The sequence below is a fragment of the Thunnus maccoyii genome, chromosome 11 (genome assembly GCF_910596095.1).
Source record: "Thunnus maccoyii chromosome 11, fThuMac1.1, whole genome shotgun sequence".
NCBI lineage: Eukaryota > Metazoa > Chordata > Actinopteri > Scombriformes > Scombridae > Thunnus > Thunnus maccoyii.
The window spans coordinates 30,795,820-30,820,362 of record NC_056543.1 but is presented as its reverse complement, the minus strand read 5'-3'; the positions used below and the strand labels follow the sequence as shown (position 1 = coordinate 30,820,362).

General features: G+C 42.4%; 1 protein-coding gene and 14 non-coding genes across 15 annotated transcripts; all 15 read right to left on the bottom strand.

Moving 5' to 3' along the window:
* Nucleotides 1–9,663: 9,663 nt before the first annotated feature.
* LOC121907054 (cell wall protein DAN4-like) lies at nucleotides 9,664–16,108 on the bottom strand. The gene is made up of 6 exons (XM_042426381.1): nucleotides 15,810–16,108; nucleotides 14,868–14,981; nucleotides 14,656–14,765; nucleotides 12,548–12,743; nucleotides 11,796–11,881; nucleotides 9,664–11,712 (listed from the first exon to the last, which is right to left on the bottom strand). Exons 1-6 carry the CDS (start codon nucleotides 16,006–16,008, stop codon nucleotides 9,910–9,912), a joined length of 2,508 nt encoding a protein of 835 aa, XP_042282315.1. The 5' UTR covers nucleotides 16,009–16,108; the 3' UTR covers nucleotides 9,664–9,909.
* A 597-nt stretch (nucleotides 16,109–16,705) lies between these two features.
* Nucleotides 16,706–16,824, bottom strand: LOC121907833. The gene has a single exon (XR_006099075.1). It is a non-coding gene; the product is annotated as a 5S ribosomal RNA (ribosomal RNA).
* A 451-nt stretch (nucleotides 16,825–17,275) lies between these two features.
* LOC121907832 lies at nucleotides 17,276–17,394 on the bottom strand. The gene has a single exon (XR_006099074.1). It is a non-coding gene; the product is annotated as a 5S ribosomal RNA (ribosomal RNA).
* Nucleotides 17,395–17,835: 441 nt separating this feature from the next.
* LOC121907831 lies at nucleotides 17,836–17,954 on the bottom strand. The gene has a single exon (XR_006099073.1). It is a non-coding gene; the product is annotated as a 5S ribosomal RNA (ribosomal RNA).
* Nucleotides 17,955–18,402: 448 nt separating this feature from the next.
* Nucleotides 18,403–18,521, bottom strand: LOC121907830. The gene has a single exon (XR_006099072.1). It is a non-coding gene; the product is annotated as a 5S ribosomal RNA (ribosomal RNA).
* Nucleotides 18,522–18,972: 451 nt separating this feature from the next.
* On the bottom strand, nucleotides 18,973–19,091 carry LOC121907846. The gene has a single exon (XR_006099088.1). It is a non-coding gene; the product is annotated as a 5S ribosomal RNA (ribosomal RNA).
* Nucleotides 19,092–19,532: 441 nt separating this feature from the next.
* Nucleotides 19,533–19,651, bottom strand: LOC121907829. The gene has a single exon (XR_006099071.1). It is a non-coding gene; the product is annotated as a 5S ribosomal RNA (ribosomal RNA).
* Nucleotides 19,652–20,100: 449 nt separating this feature from the next.
* On the bottom strand, nucleotides 20,101–20,219 carry LOC121907828. Its single transcript, XR_006099070.1, has one exon. It is a non-coding gene; the product is annotated as a 5S ribosomal RNA (ribosomal RNA).
* A 441-nt stretch (nucleotides 20,220–20,660) lies between these two features.
* Nucleotides 20,661–20,779, bottom strand: LOC121907848. Its single transcript, XR_006099090.1, has one exon. It is a non-coding gene; the product is annotated as a 5S ribosomal RNA (ribosomal RNA).
* Nucleotides 20,780–21,522: 743 nt separating this feature from the next.
* Nucleotides 21,523–21,641, bottom strand: LOC121907847. The gene has a single exon (XR_006099089.1). It is a non-coding gene; the product is annotated as a 5S ribosomal RNA (ribosomal RNA).
* A 451-nt stretch (nucleotides 21,642–22,092) lies between these two features.
* LOC121907826 lies at nucleotides 22,093–22,211 on the bottom strand. Its single transcript, XR_006099068.1, has one exon. It is a non-coding gene; the product is annotated as a 5S ribosomal RNA (ribosomal RNA).
* A 437-nt stretch (nucleotides 22,212–22,648) lies between these two features.
* On the bottom strand, nucleotides 22,649–22,767 carry LOC121907825. The gene has a single exon (XR_006099067.1). It is a non-coding gene; the product is annotated as a 5S ribosomal RNA (ribosomal RNA).
* Nucleotides 22,768–23,208: 441 nt separating this feature from the next.
* Nucleotides 23,209–23,327, bottom strand: LOC121907824. Its single transcript, XR_006099066.1, has one exon. It is a non-coding gene; the product is annotated as a 5S ribosomal RNA (ribosomal RNA).
* A 451-nt stretch (nucleotides 23,328–23,778) lies between these two features.
* LOC121907823 lies at nucleotides 23,779–23,897 on the bottom strand. Its single transcript, XR_006099065.1, has one exon. It is a non-coding gene; the product is annotated as a 5S ribosomal RNA (ribosomal RNA).
* A 441-nt stretch (nucleotides 23,898–24,338) lies between these two features.
* LOC121907821 lies at nucleotides 24,339–24,457 on the bottom strand. Its single transcript, XR_006099064.1, has one exon. It is a non-coding gene; the product is annotated as a 5S ribosomal RNA (ribosomal RNA).
* Nucleotides 24,458–24,543: the final 86 nt, after the last annotated feature.

Here is a 24,543-nt window from a genome sequence, read left to right as displayed (position 1 = left end):
GTCACTACAATGGTTTGAATTTTTATCATTTATTTACAGATGATTTCCTTTCTGAGGCAACCACCCTCTGAGGCGAACCGGCACCTCTCAGCCAGTACCTTCCTGCAGTACTACCTCCATGCATCCACTCAGGTCCCATTCAACTGCTCCACATCTGATCTCATATGCAGTCTTGGACAACCAAGAGAGAATGGCCCAAACACTTTCACAGTTCAATACTGGCCATAATCTCCAAGACACTTGAAGAAATTAATACAAATAATAATACAAATAAAGATATGCACTGAAACATAATTGAGTTTTAAATGATGTGTTTCTTTCTTGAGATTAATTGTAAGTTATAAATAATCACACTGTAAAGGCCATATTCATTTTAAAGCCTTTATTTACAAACGAGCAATTACATGCTGTTGAACTTGGACAGCAAGTCTGTTGTCCCAGGAGAGAGGGTGAGAACGCATATCCTCTTGGTGTTTGTGTTTATTTGTTTTAAAAGACCATAATGCTTTGTAAAATAATTAAAATAATTGTTACAAATATTATAAATGATAAATATATTATTGTAATTTAAATCCCATGATATTATACAATTGTAGAATTGAAGAAAACACAATAACCAATTATTTTGCACAGACATGTCAACACTCAAATGTGTGTAAGTGTCCTCTCAAGTGTGCGTAGATTCTGTTCTTACCTAAGAACAAATCCCAAATAAGAAAACAAAGACCCCCTCCAGATATGTTTTAATTAATAATAATTTGTTTCTGATATGGTTCCACCAAAAAAGGTCAAAGGTTTAACAGCTGGACACAAGATGTGTCCTCCCTCACTCAGTGTAGGCTATGTGCACTGGAGGCTTCAAGTTAAGACAGTTGACTGTCAAAGTTGTTGTGATGTCACCAATCATGCTCACATGTCCACATCAGATTTAAGGTGAGCACAGAGAATCTCACAGATAAGTGCAGTGACAATGCATTTGACACACTTTTTCCTCCAGTAAAATAAAATTAATACATTTAATATTTAAAGTACTTATGATATTTTTTAAATTATTTATCATTTTTTATATAGTTCATTATTTTTTCCCAGTGCAAACATTGTGTGGCGGCACTGTGGTGTCCTCTACTGACAAGCTGATGCTGTTGCAGGCATAAGTGTGTGGTTCTCATGATACACGTCTGCTTGCATTCTTGTGTGTGTGTGAGTGCCTGTGAGACCGGCATGCATCCAATTTTCCCTACATGCCTGTCCCTTTCTCCAGCATGCTCTTGACTTGACGCAGCCTCTGGGGCTGCCTAATCCTCTGATCAGCATGCCAGGAGAGCACAGAGGGGCCTGGTTGGACCGGTGGAGGACAGGGGCCTGAGGTGACGCCTGGCTCCAGCCACTTTCTCAGATTGTCTCAACCACTTGTACTGATGCAGTGTGGCCTCCGCTTATTGTTGACCAGGAGGTGGAGGTATAAGGGGCCACAAATTCCACACACCCATCTGCTCCCTGTCCATCCTCCTATCATGATCCCCTCATTCACTGAGCTGAGAGCATGGAAGAGATGATGGGGTGATGAAACCAAACATTTCTAAAAAGAAAAATCACATTTTATTACATTTTATGTGTGAAAAAAGGACTGATTTGTCATAAGACAGAATGCAATTGTAAATGAGGGGTTGGAGGGTGGGGGTTTACACTAATTCCACGTTCCCTGGTCCGATGTGTCAGGTTCAAGTTACTTACCAGACAAAGACCGAGGTGAATAGAGTGACTTGAGAGACCAGGGGATTGAGGGGAGTTGCTTGGCACACAAACAATTAGCACTCGTCCCTGCATAGCTTGCCGTGGCCCCAAATCCCCACATTTGTCCAGACAAATTGACTGGACCCCAGGTCTTGTTTGTCTAGCTCTGCCGGCCTGCTGGAGAGGGCTTTAGGGCAGCAGGGAATGCCCCCTCCAAAGAGCACAACTCATGGGAACAGAGCAAATAACATGTTCTGGACAGACAATGAGCCTACCAAGATTTAAGACACCTTGGTAACATGTATTAATTCCTTCTGTGCCTGATCAAGCATCTAATCACTGGTTACACTGTAGAACAATGAGTGTGAAAGTGTGCTGTTTCTGTTTTCAGGTAGGTTTAAATCCTTTTCTCATAAAGTTGCTGAATTTGATAGCCAGAGTACAGCACTATACAGGATTGAAGAGGTGGGAGACTGCTGAACTCCTACAGTAGAAATAGAGATAAAGAGTACACACTGAATCTTACAATAATCCCATCTGCAATTTTTAGTGCAGCAATCCAGTGAACACATGGCCAGATTGACCTGCTTAGGGGGCCTAGGGGCAAAAATTTACCACTGGGCTCTGTTAACCCTACATTGCCTCCTAGGGGCAGAGTTAGGTTAGACACAGTACGCTGTTCCACCCGTGGAACACTTAAGCCTACTACTACTCAATCTTCACACAACCCTGACACAGATATATCCTCTGCAGAGGTTTTTTACTGGATGGCAACACCCCTTTGATCGAATGTGTTTATTGATTGGTCAGCTGATCTGACAGGACAGTAAACAGCCAGGCTGTTAGTAATACAGCAGATCAGGAAAACTACCTGTAGAACAGGAATGACAGTACCAACAGCAGCTGTTCTTGTTTATTCATAAAATAAAAATTACTAAATTTTGAATCAATCATAAAAAACACTCTCGTTACTTTTTTTTTCTTCATAAGCCAAAAGGCTTCTTTTCTTCTTTTCTGTTTCAAGTACATCTCAGCTCCTTCAGGAAAATATGACACCACACAGCTGCGTGTCTCCTATAAAATAATCCTGAGCCTGAAAAGGACATCAGATTTTCACAAACTAAATAAGCAATATTTAATCAAATATACTCTGCAGGCTACAGCTGTTTAATTGCTCCTTTCCATAAGTTTTGTTCTTTCAGTAATTAACAGTTTTAAATTATGTGTGTCTTATTCTGTGACAGCCAGATGGTGCTATAGATCTATAATCAAATAATAAAACATTGGAGCAGTTATCAGGTGTTTTCCTTCCAAAGTGTTAATTAATTGTATATGAATTTTATGTTTAAACTTTAGAGTTTAAACTGTTACTTAATAATTTCTACATATTGATAGCTGGCTTGACATATTTGACGGTTGAGGTGCTGTGCATCATGAGTAGTTGCCATTTCCTCAAAATGAAGCTGGAGTGAGTGAAGACATCATGTTTGGTTCATTAAATTTCTCCGTCCTCTTGTCTCTTCCTCACATCTCTCTCCCTCATCCTCACTGGGAGGAGCTAAGATGCGAGTGAGGGAAGCGAGAAGACACGTTAGCCAAATGAAAAGCACCCATAGAGGTAGGGGAGGAGGAAGGGGAAGGGGGCTGAGCCCACTCCCTCTACTAGCACCACATCATCACGTTGGCACAACGTGGATGAGAATGATATTCATCCACCAAAGCCAGTGTTCAGACCTGCATGAGCACCTGGGCCACAGTTGATAACCACCCCGTCCTATACACCACTGGAGTTATTTTAGTTTTTGTCCTCAGAGGTCATGCAGACAATTTTGGGAAATACCAACACCATGGAGCCAAGCAACAGGAAAGAAAGGACAAGCAATGGTGTGGCAGGCTCCCTTTTGCTTACAGCCACAGAGAGACTATTTCAATGACGAACGGGGACTGTAGGTGACTGGCTTGTGGGAGAAAGCCAATTTATTTTACCCCAGTGCATGCCAGGATAAACAGGGACAGCAAAATACTGGACTGTGGTGGAACCGTTTTTTTTCTTTTTTTTTTTAGTTAGTTTGTTTTTTTTTTGTTTTTTGCAATACAGTACCATAATAGCAATGTGTATAGTATGTAAAGAGTTGTTTTGCAATTTCAGTATTTTTGTAAAATAAACTTTTTTTGAGTAATTTACACTGTTTTATTCATTTGTACAAAAATATGTAAAAATAAAATAATTTCCAACTCAGAAGACCCACAATATCAGTTGTATACAGTTGCCAAGTCTGTTTATTATAAGCAACTTTGGGCTTGTTTTTCTGTGAAATTGCTTACAAATATTGGTAGTCGCAGATTCTGGTTTTTTGGGCTTGTTTCTAAAGTTTAGTTGCTAATTTGGGCTTACTCCGTATATGTAAGATATCAAATATCGCTGCCTGCTGTCAGAACAACACGTACGCATATACGCTTTGTTTTGCCTTCACTTTTACAGTATTTTTGAAATGGTTGTTTATGAAATGCAAAATAAGTTCATACCTATATATATATATATATATATATATTGATCAAGTGGCCTCTCTCACATTGTGGTAGGAAAGGTCTCCTGTTACTGGCTTTTTTTTTTCCTTTTGAAGAGCCAAGTCGCTTCTTTTGGGCTTTTTTCCACAGACCTAGTTGCTTGTTACTCTCATGACATCTGGCAACACTGCAGGTGTGCCATTTGGCACAAATGGGTGTCTACCTAGACATAACCTCACAAAAAATGAAAACTTTAATAATAATAACTTTCTTTATAAAACACCTTTAAAAACAGAGTTTACAAAGTGCTTTGACAGACAAAGCAAAGGCAGTACAATACAAAAGCAAAGACACATGACACAGACAGCAATAACAAGTCCGACATTAGGAAGATGACAGTAGAAGACAATGAAAAACAATAAAGAGATGATGAAAAGATTAAAAAATGATTAAAAAAAAAGATAACATCACATAAAAGCAAGTCTGTAGAAATTAGTTTTAAGAAATGATTTAAAAGAAGTTACTGATTCTGCAAGCCTTATCTCCTCAGGCAGGTCCTTCCAAAGCTGAGGGGCCCTGATGGCAAAAGCAAGGTCACCTTTAGATTTAAGCCTCGACTTTGGAACAGCCAGAAGGGCCCCACTTGAGGATCTAAGGCTGCGGGCTGCCTGTTACGGGATCAGCATTTCTGTTATGTAACTTGGAGACAGACCCAGATGTGCTTTAAAAATGATCGGTAAAGTCTTAAAATCAATTCTAAAATGAACAGGGAGCCAATGGAGAGAAGCTAGGATTGGGGTGATGTGATGCCGTCTGTTCAAACCAGTAAGAAGCCCAGCAGCTGCAAGTCCAAAGGGATTTTCAATTTTCCACTCATTCATTGATACACACAGCAAGTTCCCATGCAAGGTGCTAGCCTAGCATTCAGTATCTAACCCAAGGACACTTTGACACACAGACAGAAGGAGTGGGGGATTGAACACCCAAACCTGCAATTAGTGGACAACACGCTCTACCTCCTGAGCCACAGCTGATTCTGTGACTACAATAACCACATGCTTCCAGCTTCCAGCACAAGTGGATCATTTTCCAAAGGTTTGAAGGAGGAGAGGAAGATGCCAAAATACTTTTAATGAAATGTTTGTCAGATATATTGTGACATTTTTAGCACAGGGCACACCCATCACAAAACTGAACACAATAAAATGGTAGCAGATCTGGTAACACTGAGACAGCTTCAATGTATAATTAAGCAAATTGCAAATGTTTTTCCTTTTTTCTCTTGGTGGAATTCACATATTAATGTGGTGTAGAATGTATATGTTGCAGGGGACATGCAGCCACTGAAAGGGAGGGGTAGGACCCACTGTCCGTCACACTAGCAGATGTCCTTGAATTCGTCTCATTTACAATACTACTTTGGTCAAACTTTGGTCACCTCTGGTCAAACTCCTGGACCCTTCCTTTCTGAACGGTCTCGGTCACTGGTGACTTTTAAAGACAGAGCTACATTTATGCCCCCAATCAGAAATGACAAGCAGGCGGCCCACTGTTGATCTATTGTGCCACTGAAGCTCTTACTGCTGTCAGCCCATGTGATGAAGAGGAAATATGCACCCATTGCAAATCCTTCAGTCTCACAACAGCTTCATGTAAATCCCCCACATATAAGTGACTTGGGCAGTTTAGGACAGGCCCTTATGGCTGTTGGTATTGAGAACAGGATTTATGGAGCGATGGGTATTGGACCAACAAAGACTAAAAGAGAGAAGAAGAACAGGGAGCACTGTAAACATCTATTCACACAGCAACTGTATTTAAGTACAATTTTGAGGTACTGCACATTAATTCAATACAATTCAATTCAATTTTATTTATATAGCGCCAAATCATAACAGAAGTTATCTCAGGCACTTTTCACACTAATTTAGAGAGACCCAACAATTCCCCCATGAGCAAGCACTTGGAGACAGCAGCAAGGAAAAACTCCCCTTTAACAGGAAGAAACCTCAAGCATAACCAAGCTCTAGGTGGGCGGCCATCTGCCTTGACTGGTTGGGTTGAGAGAGAGAAAGAGAGAGGGAGGGGGAGAGGGGAGAGAGAGACACAGAGAAGCATAATACCAACAATAATAGCAATAACAACAATAATAATAATAGAGATATGACTAGTAATAATGAAAAGCATGAAAAGCGTTAAAGGGGAGTTTTTCCTTACTTCTGTCGCCAAGTGCTTGCTCATGGGGGAATTGTTGGGTCTCTGTAAATTAAAGAGTACGGTCTTGACCTGCTCTATGTGAAAAGTGCCTTGAGATGACTTCTGTTGTGATATGGCGCTATATAAATAAAGATTGATGATGATGATGATGATAATAATAATAGCAATAATAGCCAGAGAAGGTGTCAAGGCAGGACACCCACAGGACCATGTCACCATCCCTCGGATTCTGGAGTTTCCTCTGAGATGAGAAAGCACAAAAACTCTGGGGAAAAAGCCATGTAAGTAACATGCATTAGTGGTCAATGAATGCATACAGATGGAGAAGGGGAGGAGAAGAGAGGAGCTCAGTGCATCACGGGAAGTCCACCTGGCAGTCTAGGCCTATAACAGCATAACTAAGGGCTGGTCCAAGGCAAGCCTAGAAAGTTTTAAACCTACTCTTAAACGTAGAAAGGGTGTCTGCCCCCCGGACCGAATCTGGAAGATGGTCCCACAGGAGAGGAGTTTGATAACTGAAGGCTCTGCTCTGCCTTGTGCCACTAGAGGAACCACAAGTAAGCCTGCATTCTGGGAGCGCAGTGATCTAGTGGGATAATACGGTACTATGAGCCCTTCAAGATATGATGGTGCCTGACCATTAAGGGCTTTGTAGGTGAAGAGAAGGATTTTAAATTCTATTCTGGATTTTACAGGAAGCCAATGCAGCAAAGCTAAAATGGGAGAAATATTATCTCTTTTTCTAGTTTGTTTAGTTTTTTTTTCTAGTTTTTGTCAGTACACGTGCAGCTGGACCAGCTGGAGAGTCTTCACAGACTTGTTAGGGCAGCCTGATAATAGGGAATTGCAATAATCCAGCCTTGAAGTAACAAATGCATGGACTAGTTTTTCTGCATCTTTTTGAGACAGGATGTGCCTGATTTTTGCAATATTACATTTTATTTGCAATAAGTAAAAAAGGCAGTCCTTGAAATTTGTTTTATGTGGGAGTTAAAGGACATATCCTGATCAAAGATAACTACTACTGCTACGACACTACTATTATTAGTATTATTATTATTATTGGTGGACATTGCAACAATAAAATGCAATGTTCCGTCCTGTACATGCGTTTGTATCTTTCCCAACATCAGCTGATAGTGATTTCACATGCTCTACAGTGACCATACTACTTTGGTCAAAGTTTGAAATCCTGGAGGAGGGCCCCTGCAGCTGCTGGCAGAAGCGAAAAGAGCAGGTGAGCATAGTTAATGTCCCAGGTGTGGAAAGTATATATATATACATACACACACACACACACACACATACATAGATGGGTGAAAAATTAAAGGAAAAACAGGTACAGGTCTGAATGCTTGACGCCTACAGTGAGGGGATGTTATGCTGTGGGAGGCATTTTGCTGGCATGGTTTAGGCCCCCCCAGAAGAGCTTTTCTGAGGAAGGGTGAACACCATTCATTCAGGTCTGTACCGGTTTTTCCTTTAATTTGTCACCCGTCTGTACATACACATTCATGTTACATAGGTCTATTATATAGGCTTATGTGATTATATGTTGGGGTTTTTTTTTTATGGGGTTATAACTAATAATAAAATTAAAACAAGATTGAAAAGAGAAAGGCTGGAGTCAAGTGCAGTGAGAGCGGGTAAATAGAGTTGCAAAGTGGGAGGGATGGCTGGTTCCGAAGGTTTATTTCCCCATTTCAAATATTAAAACAATCTCCTCAGTGTTACTGAACATATAACTCAAGACTCTCTCAAATAATGATATATTATGGATTATAAATATATAGGATTATATCATGACCACCAGTTTCAATTATTTCAACTTTCAGAGAAATTACCTAAACTCACTGATTTGCTGTTTCTTGCTGAAATGTACATTGGGAGTCGTAGTTAAATTGTACTCCAAAATGTTTATGTACACAGTCTTGTAACTTTGACTTTTTACTAAAGAACCAGATATTTTCTTTCTGATTATTTAACCTGGAGAGTTTCATGCTGATCCAAGTATTCAAACTGTAAGTCATATAAGATTGTCTATGGGAAAAATGAATGGGATTTTCTTTGCAACTTGCCACACTGGTCTCCCCCTAAATCATAGTGAAAGTGGTTGCTTCCAGCTCTATGCCATGGATGTATTATAAGATCTGGATACCGGAATCAAAGATGATGCATATTCAGTCGAATGTGAACTGCTTGCCTGGCAGATAAGCCCAAAAAGTTTCTAGCTTCTAGGTTTTAATTCCTGGACATGCAGCCAACTGAATATGCGCAGTAGTGTTTCTCCCGCTGGCCCCGCCCATATAGACTTTACACTGGGGTGAGGTCACAGATTTCAAAATCGCTTTTCTAGGCTTGAAAATTTTACAAATATAAAACCTTCACGGATTGACCTTAATTTTAGTTGAATGTGTCCTGTTAACAGTTTTACAGTCTCTTTCATCATGGTGGTCTATCGATCTATGTCAATCCAACTACTCTCCAACTGTGAGTCACATAACATTGTGTATGGAAAATTAAAATTGAACCGACTTCCAGGATGTTATCTCGACAGCGTTGCAGTTCAAGCAACTACACTACACTACAGAAATACTAAGTATTTAAACTCACTACAGAAATTTGGGCCCATTCCTAGATATTATGTCTCATTGCATTTAATAACACTAAGGGAGCATGTTTCCTATATCTATTCTACTCTGAAATTTTGGTGGTGTGCCGTAAAGGACAAACCTGCCTCACAAAGGTGTGTGATCAGGAAGAGTAAAGTCTGATGGACAAATGGGATACTTAGCGGGATACTCAGCTTTAATGCATTTGAGGAATGATGAGTGAGGCTGCTGAACTGAATGCGCTGTATGTGCACTTCAGACGCCAACGTTGCATAGACCATTTAATTGAGAATCACTGACCTGACACCAAATCCACACACAATTACCTGTAGGTGCACAAGGCCAAAGAAGCCCATGAGCCATTATACATAAAAACACCATGAATATATTCATGACATATCATTTGTGTTACATGAATTATTGACAGAATATAAAGTCAGCCGCAGGGCAGAGTTGTTCAAGCCTATTTAAAATGAGCGAGAACATTAGATCTTAGATTTCATGTATTTTTAATTTCATCGGGGTGGGGCTCAGGTCTCTTTTGGGGAGCCCTCCTGTAATTCAAACACTGATAGAAATGTGGAAGTAGACATTTCTTTGTCACATTTATTTATTTAAGCATTTAATTCTTTTTCAGTACATCAATAAGTCATTTTGTCTTCCAAGTACACAATCATTCTTTAATAAAAAAAATTCACTCACAAACCAAAATACATGAAATTATTCATATTGACTAATGCTTTGGTTTATTTTGGGCTGGAGGGGAACTGGGGGGACATTTAGATGAGTGGTATTGGAGAGGGGTGGGTCATTGTGGTGTGGGTGTTGCTCGTTGCCACTAACTTGCTGTAGTGCTAGGACTAACACTATGTTGCGGAGGAAGAGACCCACTGATCATAGTTGAGCTGGCACTCGTCACTGTGGAAGAAGCGCTGTTCGTTGTTGAGCTGGCACGCCTTGTGGTGGCTGAGGAAGCGGTGCTGGGATCTGATGTGGAACTGATGGCAGTGGCAGCACGGCTAGTGGAAGTTGCAGAAGAGGACGCTGTTGTTGTGGAGGGAGGTGTTGCAGAAGAGGATGCTGTTGTTGTGGAGGGAGTCGTTGCAGAAGAGGATGCTGTTGTTGTGGAGGGAGTCGTTGCAGAAGAGGATGCTGTTGTTGTGGAGGGTGTCGTTGATGCAGAGGACACTGTGGTGCTTGCTGTTGTGGAGGTTGTCGTTGTGGAAGAGGACACCGTTGTCGTGGAGGGCGTTGTCGTGGTAGAAGACACGGTGGTGGCTGTTGTTGTGGCGGGCGTCACTGTGGCACTAGACACAGTAGTTGCCGTTGTTGTGGGGGGCGTTGTTGTGGTCGTTGTGGAGGGCGTTGTTGTGGCAGAAGATGCAGTGGTGGCTGTTGTCGAGGAGGGCGTCGTCGTGGTAGAAGACACAGTGGTGGCTGCTGCTGTGGGGGACGTGGATGTGGCAGAAGACACGGTGGTGGCTGTTGTTGTGGAGGACGTCGAGGCAGAAGACGCCGTGGTGGCCGTTGTTGTGGAGGGCGTCGTGGCAGTAGACACGGTGGTGGCCATTGTTGTGGAGGGCGTCGTGGCAGCAGATATGGTGGTGGCCATTGTTGTGGAGGGCGTTGTGGCAGCAGTTGCAGTGGTAGCCGTTGTGGCAGCAGATGCAGTAGTGGCTGTGTTGGCAGTATTGGCAGGAGCAGCAGTGGTGGTGGTCGTAGGAGCAGCAGCGGTGGTGGTAGTGGTGGTGGTGGTGGTGGTGGTCGTCGTGGCAGGAGCAACCGAGGTGGTGGTAGTCGTCGTGGCAGGAGCGGCAGTGGTCATCGTTGTAGGAGAGGTGGTGGTGGTGGTGGTAGTAGTAGTGGTGGTGGTGGTGGTGGTGGTCGGAGTGGCAGTTGTCGTCAAGGCAGGAGCAGGGGTGGTGGTGGTGGTAGCTGTTGTGGCAGGAGCAGCTGTGGTGGTGATGACTGTCGTGACAGGAGCAGCTGTGTCAGTGGCTGTCGTGGCAGGAGCAGTAGAAGTGGTGGTTGTGACAGATACAGCTGTGGTTGGAGAAGCAATTGTAGATGTGGTGGAAACAGCAGTGGAGGCTGTTGTGGAAGCAGCAGTGGAGGCTGTTGTGGAAGCAGCAGTGGAGGCTGTTGTGGAAGCAGTGGTTACTGGAATCTCTGTGTCTATTCCAATATATGGCTCTACAGGAATTTCTTCAAATCCCCACAATTCGTAAATGTTTTCATCATTATAGGTTTCAAATACTGGGTCTGTGTCTGTATCAGTTGCTGAGCTGGCTGTTGTCTGTGTTTGATCTGGATCAAATGGTTCCACAGGAACATCCTCATATCCCCACAAGTCATAAAATCCTGCATCATAAACAGTATCCTGTATTGTGGTTGTTTCTGTGTCCGTTTCTGTGTCCGTTTCTGTGTCCGATGCTGAGCTGGCTGTTATCGTTGTCGTTTCTGGATCAAATGGTTCAGGAGGAATATCGTCAAAACCCCACAGGTTTAATAAATCTGGTTCTTCCAGAGCTCTCCTGACATGATGCCTAACAGCTTTTTTTGACAACTTAGGGGAACAAGTTGCCAGCATTGTGCACAGCTTCCCAGTAGAGTCAACATAAACCAGTTGAAAGCCAGAATCCTGTGAACATTTCAATAGTTATCTTTTAAAATTCTTTAACAATCTGACCATGTTTTGCATACCATGTTTTGCACTTGACTTACCATGTCTGGTAACTTTGATATCTCCACATATAATGCACTGGGAGTCTTCTGTTGTCTCACGGAGAACCCTTCATTGGCAAAAAAGTCTGCAGAAAAAGCAAGTGAGTACATCAAAAGTTTAGGAAAATAAGCTCATGATTATTGATCAAGCAATGAAGAGCTTCCTCTAATAAATTAAAGAAGTTCTACCTGCCGTTAATATGTCACATATTCTTGGCATAAGTTCTGTGTCATGTCATTACCATTGTCTTTCAGGTGGTATTTTGTCATGCACTAGTCCCTGGCTTTTATCAGAATATGATACAGAACGTAATGTTCTGATATTACCGTAATAACGTGGTTATTACGGTAATATCCAGGTTCTGATCATCTGTGTAGGAGTGTCATTGACACATCCACATCACAGACAGTTCTGTATTGAGGTACAGTTGTTCTCAGTATGGCTCTCCTGACCACATTTATGATCCAATATTTATTCATATTCAGTATTCATTTTTCCTTCATTATACAAAACTTACAGTTCACACTTTAGCATTCCTTAAAATTAGTAAAGCAATGATTTACAGCTGAATACCTCTGCATTAATAAGATAACATGTTTGTTTCCCACTATAATTTTCTGAAGTGTCCTATAGTATTTTCTATAATATCAGAGAGCAAGAGAGAGAGAATGTCAATGTGGTGGGATCATCTGGACATGATTTAGACAGACGCTCATCTCAGCTGAGCTTATGCTTATTTCCCAATCCTTACCAAGCTCCTTCACCTTCCTCAGTTTTGCCCCACCAGGGAGCTTCACAGTGATACGTGTCTTACAAGACACTAATGGGGATGCTACTCGTGGTGACATTACTGGATTCTTGCACACGGCCATGCCTGTCATGTTCTCCTGCAGCAGACGGTCGAAATAATGCAGTTTCAACGGGCGAAACTTGATTCGATCTCCAGCCTGGGGATAAACACAATTGTCATCATATATTGTTCCCTTGTGAAATTGCCTTCATGACTTATGTAAAAGGACACTGGCACTTTTTTGTTAAGTCAGACCCACGCTCACAAATGTCATTAAAGGATAAGTCTGGCATTATTCTCACTTCCTTATTGTCAGCAAATCCCATGAAAAGCAAAAATTAACAGTTAGTCTATGCCTCCATACTTTTTATCTCCCCTGCCCAGTCTGTTGCTCTCAGCCCCAAGCCTATTGGTTCCTACTGAGGATGAAATTCTTTAAAGATAGTTTCATTTTTAAAGGAAAGGCTGAATAATTCTCTGAAACAGCTAGCTAGTGGAGTTTTTAGCACATGTTACTCAAGCAGAATTAGTGCATTTGTTGGGGACTATTAAAATAATAAACCAAAATACACAGAGTGTGTCTGTGATAATGAAGGAAAATGTCACCCAGTGCAACGGTGTAGCTTAGTGTGTTTTTGTTTTTTTACAGTTTTTTGGACAACAATGAAGCTTAAAGGATTTGGCTGGTGATTTTCTATATTTTTCTTGTTGTCAACGAATCTCATGTGCAGAGCCAAACCATCATCCTACTTAGTGAGTATTGTCCACGTATCCAGAGCCAGATCTCTTATTATTCCTCGGTACCATAGACCTCCATTGTCGTCCAAAAACTTTTAAAACATATCAGTGAGCCACACTGCTGCACTGGGTGACAAAGAATAAAAATAGCAATAAGATAGTAACCCGCCACTGCACATGTGGGAATGTGGTTCTGTTTACAGAGCTTCGCTAGCTTGTTGTGCTACATAAACACAACCTCTTGACTTTGAGAAATTTATAATGTAGTATATATAAGACAACGTTACCCGAAGTCACATTTCTCCTCTTCTGGAGGCAGCTAATCACACCCCCACACCTTGCACCAAGCTAGCACATACCGGACCAATCTATCCACTGAACACAGAGACCAAACTGATAACACCCCACAAACGGAGCATTATTGGGATTAATAACTACTGATTTTCAAATTGTAATCCCATTACTGTAACATGTTAAAAGGCAATGTATTACTAAACACAGCTGACAAGACTTGTTGGTACGATCGATTCATTGTTAGTTTTGGTATTTATGAGATTTGTTGATAATAATATAGACTATTCCCAGCCTTATCCCTTAAAAAGGACATGTTTGCCATTTTTTTCAAGCCTGTCTTAAAACCCTCCGGTGCCGAAATGAACATTGTAACATGTTTTTCTTGCCATAATCATTCTTCCTGTTCATACTGGCCAGATGTTCATACTGGCAGATCCCTTCATAATGCACTTACTCACTTTTAGTCTTTTTAGTTTCTAACCTTGTGACTCTTTCCCAAACTGCTGCCTCATGTCTGAGAAGAGTCGTTACATAACATTCACATTATGGAGACCAATGTCTGAATGACAAAAGCCATTACTTTTAACAGACAGATGAAGCAAACAATGTTACATATATTATGTCTGCAAAGGGCTACAAAGTGATAGTGGGCTAGCCAACAGACTAGGAGCTCAAATGACAATTTCATGCTAGCAGATAACCTCACATTATGTTCAAAGTCAAGCATGGCTTGTGGAAACAATAATGCATCCGTGATATTCACTAAGCAGTCCTTTTGGAGGCTATTTGGGGACGTTGACTGAAACTGTGACAAATTAAAATTAATGTTAACTAGACTAGACTGTCCCTTCTCATAATCTACACTGAAAATCAGACCCCAAACAAGTTTAGAGGTGATGCATTGTCTGGAGCCTGAATCTTCCTGGGACAAAAATATGACACATTATCAAACATAACTAAACATTTTAACAACTTGACATATTTATAGATGGACCCTGTGAATTAGTACCCATTAGTTTTGACAAAAGATATTTTACCTGTATGGATGTGTGGCAGCCAGTATAAGGGAGCTTCACCAGCAACCACCACCTATAAATATGAATCGAACTGCGACAACTGTCAGGCAGCGACAACAATCGTGTCCCATCTGTGGAAAAAGATTTAGAGAAACATCAGACTTCTGCCAATAGCTGTCAATCAATTTTCTTAAGTCAAAAACAAATTCTATAGGTGGCTGAATCAAACACACCTTCCAGACGCAGATGTGCGTATCGAATGAGTGAAAAGCGCAAGGAAAGCATTCCATTACTGCACCGATACTGTGGCTGGTTGTAATCCGATGTCTTTGGACTTATTCCACTCCCTAGAACGAGAAAAAAAAACTTTAAAAATGGGATGTAATGCCAGAGGTTAAGTAAGACATTCTGAGGCTAATGTAAAGTCAATGTGATAAGGTTTTTGCACTGATAAGGAAGCTTCATTGATATTTCTAATGCCATGAAGACGGTAGTTTGAAACATATGAAATTCGTGAGATCAGGCAGCAGGTGGAGCTGTTGTGCTTATTGAGTATAAAGAGAATGATTCAGGTCAGTGTTAAGTAAGCTGCATTGGCTGTGTAGTACTATGGCTACTGCAGTTTCCCCTGGCATGTTTGGTTTTATCCTTTCTGAATAATTGATGATGTTGATTTTTGTGCACAGTTCTCGACTCCAATGATCGGCTTTCATGGATATTCATTACACAAATAATTGGTTTTGAAAGAATATATTTATAGAGAGAAAAGTGATCGTAATTCACCTGTCATCATCAGGCCAAAATGAAATGTTAAGAAAAACAAAAGTGACGACATTGACAATGTGAAATGCACTTGTTAGGATCTTGAGAAGATCTTAAATGTTAAGATTGAAAACCCTGAAACGGTAAACAGAACTGCTCGAATTAAACGCTTAAATAGAAAAACTTGAATTAAAATTTGTTATGCAAGAAAACAAAAACTTGGCAAATAGGACAAATGACCAGTGTTCACACGTTTTGGGAATATAGCCTATAATATGAATAGCACATTATTACGTTGACTTTTAAAACGCCAATATATTTCCTATTTTGGGACAACAATCAATTTTCATTAACGATTTTTACATTGCACTGGATGTTTTCGACAAAGAAAGCACATGAACAGCAAGGTTCACCTCGGAGGAAACTCCAAACCGGTACAGAGAAAATTCGGTTGGCCCCGTCTTGCGGTGCAGCCTCAGTCGCCTGATCGTTGCCGTCGTAAGCCTCGTTCTGACCGGTCAAACGTCTGAGTGCATCCCAATGGCTTTCTGCGTTGTTAAGCTGGGCTAGTGTTAGAAAAACCCAAACCCAAGCCATCAGTGCGTACGCCATAATAGCCCTCCGGTCCGCTCGATTTTTCTGTGCCGCAAGGGCAAATGTGCCGACTGGGAAACTGGAACCAGCACAGCTGCGTCATTAATCTACTCAATTAGGCTAGATACAAGAGCTGCACAGGTGCGCGTCGTGTGAACTTGAAGGCGGTGGGCGATGAAGGTGCTCTTGTGGGATGAATTGAAAATAAACTACAGCGTCAAAATAGCCATCTGTAGCCCAGTGCGACTTTGGGGCTCATAGATTAAATAGGCTCTAGAATATCACCAGTCAAATCAAGTGAAAAGAGAAAAGAGAAGTTACTTCACACAAAAGAACTGTTCCAGATAAAGATCCCACTGTCATCCACTGCCATTCAGTGTGGAAAAGACACACGTCACATATCACGGATGGCGTCATACTATCAGCCATATGTAATCTGTCTCCTATATTATTCCTCATCATCCCTATACAATGCCTTGAAATACTTCTTATCTCTGCTATATTTACTCTATCCCTATGTGTTGGCATTAGAATTATTTGTGCACAATGCTCCATTCAATGCTTTGTGCAAAATATGTAATCTGCCTGGAATTAGTGGTTTCTCTTCTCCCACAGTGTGTGTGAAAGAAATAAGAAAGTGCAGCTCTCTTTCCCAGACACCTGTGAGCACTACTGGAGCAGCAGCGCCCTCCGTTGATGACAGATGAGAAGAAAAAGCTTACAGCACCTGGTATTCCCAGGCGGTCTCCCATCCAAGTACTAACCAGGCCCGACCCTGCTTAGCTTCCGAGATCAGACGAGATCGGGCGTGTTCAGGGTGGTATGGCCGTAAGCGAGAGAAGAGGCAGCAAACAGCCTATTTAAAGATGCGCGCGGGCTCCTCCTATTCGTCGCTGTCTCAAGAATCAAGATCCCACTGTCATCCACTGCCATTCAGTGTGGAAAAGACACACGTCACATATCACGGATGGAGTCATACTATCAGCCATATGTAATCTGTCTCCTATATTATTCCTCATCATCCCTATACAATGCATTGAAATACTCGTTATCTCTGCTATATTTACTCTATCCCTATGTGTTGGCATTATGATTATTTGTGCACAATACTCCATTCATTTTATTGTACAAAAAACAGCATCTTATATCCTTTGTGATCTGTAATGAACCGGATAAATATGTGTTTTTCATCCCTTAGTGGTTAGTAAATGTCAGTTCATAGATGTGCTTTGCTTTTCACCTTTAACTCCTGTTTAGCTGCTGATGATGACAGATGAGAAGAAAAAGCTTACAGCACCTGGTATTCCCAGGCGGTCTCCCATCCAAGTACTAACCAGGCCCGACCCTGCTTAGCTTCCGAGATCAGACGAGATCGGGCGTGTTCAGGGTGGTATGGCCGTAAGCGAGAGAAGAGGCAGCAAACAGCCTATTTAAAGATGCGCGCAGGCTCCTCCTATTCGTCGCTGTCTAACAGGTGAAGATCCTACTGTCATCCACTGCCATTCAGTGTGGAAAAGACACACGTCAAATATCACGGATGGCGTCATACTATCAGCCATATGTAATCTGTCTCCTATATTATTCCTCATCATCCCTATACAATGCCTTGAAATACTTCTTATCTCTGCTATATTTACTCTATCCCTATGTGTTGGCATTAGAATTATTTGTACACAATGCTCCATTCAATGTTTTGTGCAAACTATGTAATCTGCCTGGAATTAGTGGTTTTTCTTCTCCCACAGTCTGTGTGAAAGAAATAAGAAAGTGCAGCTCTCTTTCCCAGACACCTGTGAGCACGAGTGGAGCAGCAGCGCCCTCCGTTGATGACAGATGAGAAGAAAAAGCTTACAGCACCTGGTATTCCCAGGCGGTCTCCCATCCAAGTACTAACCAGGCCCGACCCTGCTTAGCTTCCGAGATCAGACGAGATCGGGCGTGTTCAGGGTGGTATGGCCGTAAGCGAGAGAAGAGGCAGCAAACAGCCTATTTAAAGATGCGCGCAGGCTCCTCCTATTCGTCGCTGTCTAACAGGTGAAGATCCTACTGTCATCCACTGCCATTCAGTGTGGAAAAGACACACGTCAAATATCACGGATGGCGTCATACTATCAGCCATATGTAATCTGTCTCCTATATTATTCCTCATCATCCCTATACAATGCATTGAAATACTTCTTATCTCTGCTATATTTACTCTATCCCTATGTGTTGGCATTAGAATTATTTGTGCACAATGCTCCATTCATTTTAATGTACAAAAAACAGCATCTTATAACCTATGTGATGTGTAATGAACCGGATAAATATGTGTTTTTCATCACTTAGTGGTTAGTAAATGTCAGTTCATAGATGTGCTTTGCTTTTCACCTTTAACTCCTGTTTAGCTGCTGATGACAGATGAGAAGAAAAAGCTTACAGCACCTGGTATTCCCAGGCGGTCTCCCATCCAAGTACTAACCAGGCCCGACCCTGCTTAGCTTCCGAGATCAGACGAGATCGGGCGTGTTCAGGGTGGTATGGCCGTAAGCGAGAGAAGAGGCAGCAAACAGCCTATTTAAAGATGCGCGCGGGCTCCTCCTATTCGTCGCTGTCTCAAGAATCAAGATCCCACTGTCATCCACTGCCATTCAGTGTGGAAAAGACACACGTCACATACCACGGATGGAGTCATACTATCAGCCATATGTAATCTGTCTCCTATATTATTCCTCATCATCCCTATACAATGCATTGAAATACTCGTTATCTCTGCTATATTTACTCTATCCCTATGTGTTGGCATTATGATTATTTGTGCACAATACTCCATTCATTTTATTGTACAAAAAACAGCATCTTATATCCTTTGTGATCTGTAATGAACCGGATAAATATGTGTTTTTCATCCCTTAGTGGTTAGTAAATGTCAGTTCATAGATGTGCTTTGCTTTTCACCTTTAACTCCTGTTTAGCTGCTGATGATGACAGATGAGAAGAAAAAGCTTACAGCACCTGGTATTCCCAGGCGGTCTCCCATCCAAGTACTAACCAGGCCCGACCCTGCTTAGTTTCCGAGATCAGACGAGATCGGGCGTGTTCAGGGTGGTATGGCCGTAAGCGAGAGAAAAGGCAGCAAACAGCCTATTTAAAGATGCGCGCGGGCTCCTCCTATTCGTCGCTGTCTTAAGAATCAAGATCCCACTGTCATCCACTGCCATTCAGTGTGGAAAAGACACACGTCACATATCATGGATGGCGTCATACTATCAGCCATATGTAATCTGTCTCCTATATTATTCCTCATCATCCCTATACAATGCCTTGAAATACTTCTTATCTCTGCTATATTTACTCTATCCCTATGTGTTGGCATTAGAATTATTTGTACACAATGCTCCATTCAATGTTTTGTGCAAACTATGTAATCTGCCTGGAATTAGTGGTTTTTCTTCTCCCACAGTCTGTGTGAAAGAAATAAGAAAGTGCAGCTCTCTTTCCCAGACACCTGTGAGCACTACTGGAGCAGCAGCGCCCTCCGTTGATGACAGATGAGAAGAAAAAGCTTACAGCACCTGGTATTCCCAGGCGGTCTCCCATCCAAGTACTAACCAGGCCCGACCCTGCTTAGCTTCCGAGATCAGACGAGATCGGGCGTGTTCAGGGTGGTATGGCCGTAAGCGAGAGAAGAGGCAGCAAACAGCCTATTTCAAAGATGCGCGCGGGCTCCTCCTATTCGTCGCTATCTAACAGGTGAAGATCCCACTGTCATCCACTGCCATTCAGTGTGGAAAAGACACACGTCACATATCACGGATGGCGTCATACTATCAGCCATATGTAATCTGTCTCCTATATTATTCCTCATCATCCCTATACAATGCATTGAAATACTTCTTATCACTGCTATATTTACTCTATCCCTATGTGTTGGCATTAGAATTATTTGTGCACAATGCTCCATTCATTTTAATGTACAAAAAACAGCATCTTATAACCTATGTGATGTGTATTGAACCGTATAAATATGTGTTTTTCATCACTTAGTGGTTAGTAAATGTCAGTTCATAGATGTGCTTTGCTTTTCACCTTTAACTCCTGTTTAGCTGCTGATGACAGATGAGAAGAAAAAGCTTACAGCACCTGGTATTCCCAGGCGGTCTCCCATCCAAGTACTAACCAGGCCCGACCCTGCTTAGCTTCCGAGATCAGACGAGATCGGGCGTGTTCAGGGTGGTATGGCCGTAAGCAAGAGAAGAGGCAGCAAACAGCCTATTTAAAGATGCGCGCGGGCTCCTCCTATTCGTCGCTATCTAACAGGTGAAGATCCCACTGTCATCCACTGCCATTCAGTGTGGAAAAGACACACGTCACATATCACGGATGGCGTCATACTATCAGCCATATGTAATCTGTCTCCTATATTATTCCTCATCATCCCTATACAATGCCTTGAAATACTTCTTATCTCTGCTATATTTACTCTATCCCTATGTGTTGGCATTAGAATTATTTGTGCACAATGCTCCATTCAATGTTTTGTGCAAAATATGTAATCTGCCTCGAATTAATCCTTTCTCTTCTCCCACAATCTGTGTGAAAGAAATAAGAAAGTGCAGCTCTCTTTCCCAGACACCTGTGAGCACTACTGGAGCAGCAGCGCCCTCCGTTGATGACAGATGAGAAGAAAAAGCTTACAGCACCTGGTATTCCCAGGCGGTCTCCCATCCAAGTACTAACCAGGCCCGACGCTGCTTAGCTTCCGAGATCAGACGAGATCGGGCGTGTTCAGGGTGGTATGGCCGTAAGCGAGAGAAGAGGCAGCAAACAGCCTATTTCAAAGATGCGCGCGGGCTCCTCCTATTCGTCGCTGTCTAACAGATCAAGATCCCACTGTCATCCACTGCCATTCAGTGTGGAAAAGACACACGTCACATATCACGGATGAAGTCATACTGTCAACCATATTCAATCTGCCTTCTATATTATTCCTCATCGTCCCTATACAATGCATTGAAATACTTCTTATCTCTGCTATATTTACTCTATCCCTATGTGTTGGCATTAGAATTATTTGTGCACAATGCTCCATTCAATGTTTTGTGCAAAATATGTAATCTGCCTCGAATTAATCCTTTCTCTTCTCCCACAATCTGTGTGAAAGAAATAAGAAAGTGCAGCTCTCTTTCCCACCTGTGAGCACTACTGGAGCAGCAGCGCCCTCCGTTGATGACAGATGAGAAGAAAAAGCTTACAGCACCTGGTATTCCCAGGCGGTCTCCCATCCAAGTACTAACCAGGCCCGGGTCGGGCCTTGAAATACTCGTTATCTCTGCTATATTTACTCTATCCCTATGTGTTGGCATTAGAATTATTTGTGCACAATGCTCCATTCAATGTTTTGTGCAAAATATGTAATCTGCCTGGAATTAGTGGTTTTTCTTCTCCCACAGTCTGTGTGAAAGAAATAAGAAAGTGCAGCTCTCTTTCCCAGACACCTGTGAGCACTACTGGAGCAGCAGCGCCCTCCGTTGATGACAGATGAGAAGAAAAAGCTTACAGCACCTGGTATTCCCAGGCGGTCTCCCATCCAAGTACTAACCAGGCCCGACGCTGCTTAGCTTCCGAGATCAGACGAGATCGGGCGTGTTCAGGGTGGTATGGCCGTAAGCGAGAGAAGAGGCAGCAAACAGCCTATTTAAAGATGCGCGCGGGCTCCTCCTATTCGTCGCTGTCTTATGAATCAAGATCCCACTTTCATCCACTGCCATTCAGTGTGGAAAAGACACACGTCAAATATCACGGATGGCGTCATACTATCAGCCATATGTAATCTGTCTCCTATATTATTCCTCATCATCCCTATACAATGCATTGAAATACTCGTTATCTGTGCTATATTTACTCTATCCCTATGTGTTGGCATTATGATTATTTGTGCACAATACTCCATTCATTTTATTGTACAAAAAACAGCATCTTATATCCTTTGTGATCTGTAATGAACCGGATAAATATGTGTTTTTCATCACTTAGTGGTTAGTAAATGTCAGTTCATAGATGTGCTTTGCTTTTCACCTTTAACTCCTGTTTAGCTGCTGATGATGACAGATGAGAAGAAAAAGCTTACAGCACCTGGTATTCCCAGGCGGTCTCCCATCCAAGTACTAACCAGGCCCGACCCTGCTTAGCTTCCGAGATCAGACGAGATCGGGCGTGTTCAGGGTGGTATGGCCGTAAGCGAGAGAAGAGGCAGCAAACAGCCTATTTAAAGATGCGCGCGGGCTCCTCCTATTCGTCGCTGTCTTAAGAATCAAGATCCCACTGTCATCCACTGCCATTCAGTGTGGAAAAGACACACGTCACATATCACGGATGGCGTCATACTATCAGCCATATGTAATCTGTCTCCTATATTATTCCTCATCATCCCTATACAATGCATTGAAATACTTCTTATTTCTGCTATATTTACTCTATCCCTATGTGTTGGCATTAGAATTGTTTGTGCACAATGCTCCATTCAATGTTTTGTGCAAAATATGTAATCTGCCTCGAATTAATCCTTTCTCTTCTCCCACAATCTGTGTGAAAGAAATAAGAAAGTGCAGCTCTCTTTCCCACCTGTGAGCACTACTGGAGCAGCAGCGCCCTCCGTTGATGACAGATGAGAAGAAAAAGCTTACAGCACCTGGTATTCCCAGGCGGTCTCCCATCCAAGTACTAACCAGGCCCGACCCTGCTTAGCTTCCGAGATCAGACGAGATCGGGCGTGTTCAGGGTGGTATGGCCGTAAGCGAGAGAAGAGGCAGCAAACAGCCTATTTAAAGATGCGCGCGGGCTCCTCCTATTCGTCGCTGTCTGACAGATCAAGATCCCACTGTCATCCACTGCCATTCAGTGTGGAAAAGACACACGTCACATATCACGGATGAAGTCATACTATCAACCATATTCAATCTGCCTTCTATATTATTCCTCATCATCCCTATACAATGCCTTGAAATACTTCTTATCACTGCTATATTTACTCTATCCCTATGTGTTGGCATTAGAATTATTTGTGCACAATGCTCCATTCAATGTTTTGTGCAAAATATGTAATCTGCCTCGAATTAATCCTTTCTCTTCTCCCACAATCTGTGTGAAAGAAATAAGAAAGTGCAGCTCTCTTTCCCAGACACCTGTGAGCACTACTGGAGCAGCAGCGCCCTCCGTTGATGACAGATGAGAAGAAAAAGCTTACAGCACCTGGTATTCCCAGGCGGTCTCCCATCCAAGTACTAACCAGGCCCGACCCTGCTTAGCTTCCGAGATCAGACGAGATCGGGCGTGTTCAGGGTGGTATGGCCGTAAGCGAGAGAAGAGGCAGCAAACAGCCTATTTAAAGATGCGCGCGGGCTCCTCCTATTCGTCGCTGTCTTATGAATCAAGATCCCACTTTCATCCACTGCCATTCAGTGTGGAAAAGACACACGTCAAATATCACGGATGGCGTCATACTATCAGCCATATGTAATCTGTCTCCTATATTATTCCTCATCATCCCTATACAATGCATTGAAATACTCGTTATCTGTGCTATATTTACTCTATCCCTATGTGTTGGCATTATGATTATTTGTGCACAATACTCCATTCATTTTATTGTACAAAAAACAGCATCTTATATCCTTTGTGATCTGTAATGAACCGGATAAATATGTGTTTTTCATCACTTAGTGGTTAGTAAATGTCAGTTCATAGATGTGCTTTGCTTTTCACCTTTAACTCCTGTTTAGCTGCTGATGATGACAGATGAGAAGAAAAAGCTTACAGCACCTGGTATTCCCAGGCGGTCTCCCATCCAAGTACTAACCAGGCCCGACCCTGCTTAGCTTCCGAGATCAGACGAGATCGGGCGTGTTCAGGGTGGTATGGCCGTAAGCGAGAGAAGAGGCAGCAAACAGCCTATTTAAAGATGCGCGCGGGCTCCTCCTATTCGTCGCTATCTAGAAGGTGAAGATCCCACTGTCATCCACTGCCATTCAGTGTGGAAAAGACACACGTCACATATCACGGATGGCGTCATACTATCAGCCATATGTAATCTGTCTCCTATATTATTCCTCATCATCCCTATACAATGCCTTGAAATACTTCTTATCTCTGCTATATTTACTCTATCCCTATGTGTTGGCATTAGAATTATTTGTGCACAATGCTCCATTCAATGTTTTGTGCAAAATATGTAATCTGCCTCGAATTAATCCTTTCTCTTCTCCCACAATCTGTGTGAAAGAAATAAGAAAGTGCAGCTCTCTTTCCCAGACACCTGTGAGCACTACTGGAGCAGCAGCGCCCTCCGTTGATGACAGATGAGAAGAAAAAGCTTACAGCACCTGGTATTCCCAGGCGGTCTCCCATCCAAGTACTAACCAGGCCCGACCCTGCTTAGCTTCCGAGATCAGACGAGATCGGGCGTGTTCAGGGTGGTATGGCCGTAAGCGAGAGAAGAGGCAGCAAACAGCCTATTTAAAGATGCGCGCGGGCTCCTCCTATTCGTCGCTATCTAACAGGTGAAGATCCCACTGT